The sequence below is a fragment of the Anopheles darlingi genome, chromosome 3 (genome assembly GCF_943734745.1).
Source record: "Anopheles darlingi chromosome 3, idAnoDarlMG_H_01, whole genome shotgun sequence".
Lineage (NCBI taxonomy): Eukaryota > Metazoa > Arthropoda > Insecta > Diptera > Culicidae > Anopheles > Anopheles darlingi.
Window position 1 is genome coordinate 58,686,042 of NC_064875.1, and position 6,000 is coordinate 58,692,041.

The 6,000-nt window shown below is 51.8% G+C and overlaps 1 protein-coding gene across 1 annotated transcript in view; it reads left to right on the plus strand.

Moving 5' to 3' along the window:
• Window positions 1-6,000, plus strand: part of LOC125957894 (uncharacterized) — a 40,924-nt gene that overhangs the window by 18,726 nt on the left and 16,198 nt on the right. Inside the window, exon 4 of the mRNA XM_049690918.1 lies at window positions 4,523-4,769. Coding sequence (XP_049546875.1) covers window positions 4,523-4,769 — 247 coding nt within the window. The remainder of the gene's footprint in view (window positions 1-4,522; window positions 4,770-6,000) is intronic.

A 6,000-nucleotide genomic window follows, 5' to 3' on the forward strand; every position in this document is an offset into this window, starting at 1 on the left:
ATTAGTGCGGCAAACTCGGGGACAAACCGTGGGCTAGTTGGCTGGCAAGCGAGCAGTGCCGAAGGATAACGCCTTCATTTCATGCATGGAATACGTGGAACAGTCCAGCGGCGACGACGACGACTCTCCTGTGTCCCCAACAAACGGACGGACGGACGGACGGACGGAATGGAGACGAACCCATTCCCCGTGCCCGTATGCAAACACACATTTGGCTCGTAAATTGTAGACTCACCTCACCTCAACCACCACCCCTGGCTGGCTCACCCATTTCCTCGGCTGGCGCCGTGTTGTCATAACCTCGAACACACACACACGCGCGGCCACACGAGCACACCGAACACACACCAGAAGAGGATCCTTGGCAGCCGGTACCGTACGGAACGGGATGAGCTTGCATGAATGAATGTGGCCGGGAACATGCGCACACGCGGTCGTTGGTTCGCGCGTGCCCCTCCTCACTCCCCCCCCCCTACCCTCTTCGAGCGGTGAGACCACCGCTGGGCTCTGGTCGTCGAGTACGGACCGACGACGGACATCGTCGACGTAGAGAAACTTGATACTCTCGGGTCCTCGGGGCTGCTCGTCGTGTACTTATCCATCCTCAACCCTCCTCTGTCTCCCTCCCTTAGAAGCTGGTCTAAAATCAGTGGCCTAGGGGCTAGGGTGCGCTGTACAACGTCGAGCGCGCGCTCTCGGAATCGATCGATATAGCCCCGGCAGCACTCTGGCTGCTGCTGCTGCTGCTGCTGCTACTGCTGCTCGAGAGCTGCGACCATTAACTGCGTGAGGATCCACGGTGTGTGTGTGTGCGCGGGGATTGGGTTTTTCGAATCGATTTGCCCGTCCACCGCTCTCCACCGTGCTGCGTCCTGGATTTCAAAATGAACTGTAAAGTAGCAATTGATGGCACGCAACAATCGCCTGCTGCTGCTGCTGCTGCTGCTCATGGCATGGGACTGGAAAAGGAGTCATTGAGGCGATTGAGGTCAACGGCAATATCCGGCGGAAGAGGGAGGCATGGACGCACCACATGCAGAACACCGCATTGGCTCCAGCCTGGTCCAACCGGGAACACCACACATTTCCATTTCGGTTGCCAACTTTTTTGTGATTTTCCGTCCCGCCCGGGACCGGGCTAATGCTAAACGAGGCGTTGGATTGGCTGTCCCAGGGTGTGTGAGTGTGTGCGCTTGTGTGGTGGCATGTGGAAGGATAGAGAGGAATATGGGAGTTGCTGTATGAGCTGTGTTTCACAGTTACGCAACTTGTCTGAACGAACTTGCTGGTCATCGCCCGGTAACGCCACAAGTTCAGCGGAATTCATTTCGAAGAAGCAGCATTTGAATTCTGGGGTTTTCTGGGAATCCGGCATATCTGCACAGTATTATATCAGTAGACAATGTTCGAGATGTTGCGCAAGCCGTATCGGAACTGGTCGCAGAACTGGAGGTGTAGGATTGTGTAAGGTTAAGTTAAGCTCGATTGTTACCTTTGATCGAGGTGCGCATTAAGTCCTGACGATCCCAGCTCAAGAAGCTATCCTGGTGCGGTTCCTCGCAAAAAAAAAAACAAAAGAAAAGGGAAATGACCCAAAAAGTCTTCATTTCGTACTGGCGCTATGGTTCCATTACGCTTTCTCCTGTTTCGTTCCGGTGCGTTCCGCCATGCGCCACGAGAAACGTAAGAAAATGTCGGAAAATTAATTAATCTTTGAATTGAATGGAAATGAAATTGTTTTTTTTAATGCTTCCGCTTAATCGTTCTTCCCTTTTACTTATTGTTTTTGTTTTATTGCGCTCCGGTGGTCATTTTTGCACTGGAAAACCCTTTTTTACGTGGGCGAAGGGGGTGCAAACGTCCCTGTTGGGTTGGAAGTACTGCAACCGGACCGAGCACCTCCCGAGAACGTGATAATCTCCACTTCGCGGGTCCTTTCCTTCCTTTCCTGGGATTGCGATGGCTTTTTCCCGGTTTTCCCTTCGGGGCCTTCGGGATAATGGAGATCCATAAATGGGTGGGGGTCCAGAAAAGACGCCAGCAGCAGTTCCTTGTGCTCCTTAACCCCTTGGATCGAATTGCACGCGCAAGATGGACGCGAATCCCAGCTTTCGAATGGGGTAGGGGTGTTTTAGAGGGGCTGTTGGTTGATTCCGAAGCTCACACAGTGTTGCACACAGGCACGTGTCCTCCTCCGTGTGTGTGTGTGTGTGTGTGTGTGTGTGTGTGTGCGCACTCGAGTGTGCTTCTCCTCCGTGAAAGTGGTACTCAATCGCTACACTTCAACGACGACCCTTTCCGGTGTGCCACCATTGAAAGCTTTCCTCGGTCCCCGGTCCTTAGGCCGCACGAGCTGAAGTACTATCGGAGTCCGGCACAAACCCACTACTACTACTTGCGATACTTTGAGGCGAGGTTGGAGATTTGAATTCCAGGAAAGCTTAAGTCGAACACATATAAGGTCGAGCACATAACATCGGTCCTGAGGTGGTGCAGTAATCGTTTTCGATTCGCTGTTTGACGAAGACGAAAGCATCGTAAGCAGAGCACCCGGTGGAGGTGCTGCATTCGGTGTGTTACGTCGATCGGGTTGGAGTGGAGTGAAGTGACGCGGTAGTATTAAACGATGGTCCTTGAGATGATGCCTTGAGATATGGCATCTTGCACGCTAATCGCCTCAAGGCAGCCCACGGTTGGTGGTGCGAGGTCTGAAGTGCCTATCCTGTCCTCTGACACTCGGAATCCCTGACATCGCTGGCATCACTAGCCTGTCCAGTGTGCTCCTCCCGGTTAGTAGTGATGGAGATCGAGATTCACTCGAGAGAGAGAGTGAAGAGTGTTTAGTCCTGCAGGTGTTTTGTCTGTCACTGTGGACGCCATTTTGTGCCCCCCCGGAGAAGGGGGGCGGTAGTACTCGAGGCACTCGGGATCGGGATGGCAAATGGCCAATGGGCTATGGGGGTTTGGTTTGCGTATTGACCGTTCTGTGAGAGGGCGGCTTACGGCCAAGGATAACACAAACAACAGCCGGCAGCTCGTTATCCGTTCGGTCCTGGAAGTCGATGGAATTGGATCGTTTGGGGAACGAAGACAACAACAACGGCCACTCTTGGCAGAGACACAAGTTTTGAGGGAAATGATTGATTCGGATACGTTCGAATCCCTCAATCACACCACGCATAAACACGCATCCCATAGCAAAAACAGGGGAAACGATCCCGGGTTCCCGGGGAATGCGCTTTTCATACAATTAGTATCCCCATCAAGGCCCTAATGCTTGCCAATTAAGGCGGAGAAGGGAGGGGGGGAGGGGGGAGAGTGGCCATCATGCGTGTGTGTGTGTGTGTGTGTTTGAGAGAGGGATGGGCAGTCGGAGAGGGGATGGCTCCAAGGATTAAATTAAACCGGAATTTCTCAGACGCTCGTTATGGTTGTGGCGCGTGTACTGTGCGCTAATAGACTTGTTATCATTACCCCCCCTACAACTCGGATGATGATCATCATCATCCTCATCAACAGCGCACACACACACACACACACACACACACATGTATAAACATACGCATAATGATGTGTCTAGGGAAACGGTTTCGGTCCCTTTTTGGTCGCTTTATGACGCCAGCCAGCAAAGGTGAACCACCTCCTGGGGGAGAGACGTTAGGGTGAGGTGAAAGAGGAGCAGAAGGGGGGAGGGGGGGAGTGCAAAGCAACCCTCACTACACGTGGTCCACGTCTTGCGTGTGCGGTGTGGTGGTGTCGCGTGCTGAGAGAAGCTCATCACGAGCGGCACGAGGAGTGTGGAGACGAAATAAATCTGTTTAAACCCCTTTCCAGCGGAGAGGTTATCCGTATTTGACCGGCTGTTCAGCTTCAGCTCCGGGGACTTTGCCTTTTCGGCTTTGCAGACTAACCTGCTGCTTTTGATGGTTGTTCCACTTATCCACGGCTCATCTTATGCTAATGCTAAGGTAGCTGGTAGGTTTGGTTAATTCAACGTGAAAATGGCAAAATGGTCGCCGGGCATACATGGTAATGGCTTTGAGTTCCCGTACTGTAGCTACTGGTCTCGTCACCTACTGGCAATCGGTTTCTTGTGTTCCGGTTCCATCGGTTCCATCTGCCGATGTGGTTTCCGTCACTATTTCCTTTGCTGTTCGGCTTTACATTGGGTGGGCTGTTGCTGTCGTCACCGTGAGTGAAACATCGAATTACAAAACCTCCTCCCCGCGTTCGTTGTGTAATTTCCGGTATCTCTCTCTCTCTCTCTCTCTCTCTCTCTTTTTCCGTCTCTGTCTGTGCTGTCTGTCTGTGTTTGTGTGTGTGTGTGTGTGTTCGTATGCTAACTAGCGGACGACAGCCTTGCCCTCAGGCGTGGCAAGGGAAACCAAATATTTGCGGATCGTTCGCATGGAAAGGATTAGCCACAAATTGGTCGCCAGTCGTGTGTGTCTCTCCCTATCTCTCTCTCACACACATCACTAACCACGTCTTCTCTTCTCTCTCTCTCTCTCTCTTCTCTCAGTGGATAGCCGACACCTGAAGGAATCGATCGAACGGGCCGAGTTCTCGCTGAACCTGGAGCTATGGTTCGGTGAGCAGACGAACGGCAACGTACTGACGCTCGCCTCGACCCGCACCCTGCAGCTGAACTTTCATCCGGGCCGGGGCCTACACTACCATCTGCCGGTACTGTTCGATTACTTCCATCTGGCCGCGGTAAGCGTCGGGATTCATGCCAGCCTGGTCGCTCTGCATCAACCGTACATCAAGTGAGTAATGGTGCGATGGCGATGACGATAGCAAATGGGACCACCTTGTCACAGGACAGGACGGTTTTTCGGGCCATGAGGAGTAGTAGATCACGCGCGCTAGTACACAGAGATTAGTATATCGTTTTATTGGTGCGCTGGCGTTGGTGATTGTTTCGTGGTAGTTAATTGCGGAATGGAGTTTACGGTTTGATGACAATCTCACAATAACTCGGTCGTCAGCTGGTTCTAGCGTGGATGCTGTAAAATTGGCGAATGATGTCTGTAATTTGCTCGTATGATGAGTGATAGTATGGATAAACTAAGAGCTGCATCCCAATATATTGTGTGTATGGATAGAACTATAATCATCTAAAGAATTTTTTCCTCTCTGATGGTTTCCTTGAAGAACTTTCTAACCACCGAGAAGAAAACTTTGTTGAACCTAGGGAACTTGAGCTGCAATTCTGGAAAAGCGTTATTTTTTGCATTTTCGGGAGCTTCTCGTCTTATTCCGTTTCAAATCAAATCTAATTTTGTCCATGGAGTTGGCAACTTCCACAGCAATTGTAACAAAATTGTGAATTCAGAGGACGTGACGCAAGGAGAGTATCCTTTTCGAATCGCTTACAAGGAGTAGAAATTCCCAAAAATCTCAATCCGTAATCCCTCCCAGCAGGGATCGGCTCCCTGAATCGCAGAAGGTGCTCCGGGATGTTTATCTTTCCGGACAAGCCGAAGAATACTGAGCAGCCCTTCCCCATCCCGAACCGAACATGGTTCGAAATCTCTTGCTCGATGCTCCATATGATTCGTTTGATGGCCAACCCCGGGGATAGTTTATTGCCTCGCGGTGCTGTTGGTTCGAGGTGCTGTCGAGGCGCCTTGGCGCCCATAATGCTGTTACGGTGCGATAACATTAGCAACAGGACACTCAAACGATCCACACTAATTGCTACCCCCACCCCCCTCTCACAAGGAACCCAAATCACTGCGCCGCTGCAGCCCCCCTCTATTTGGTCGGGAAGAATGGCAATTTTATCGCAAAATAAACACATTCGCTGCAGAGCCGGAACTGGTCCGACATCACTGGACACACACACACACACACACACACGTGTTAGCCACCGCGCAGCGGCTGCTGCAAGGAGAAACTGATCGATCATCACCACTGGCCGTACGGTGAATCGAATCGAATCGAATCCCCCGGTGGTGTTGGAGGTGGGAGATTAGAACGCATTCCGGGCTTCGG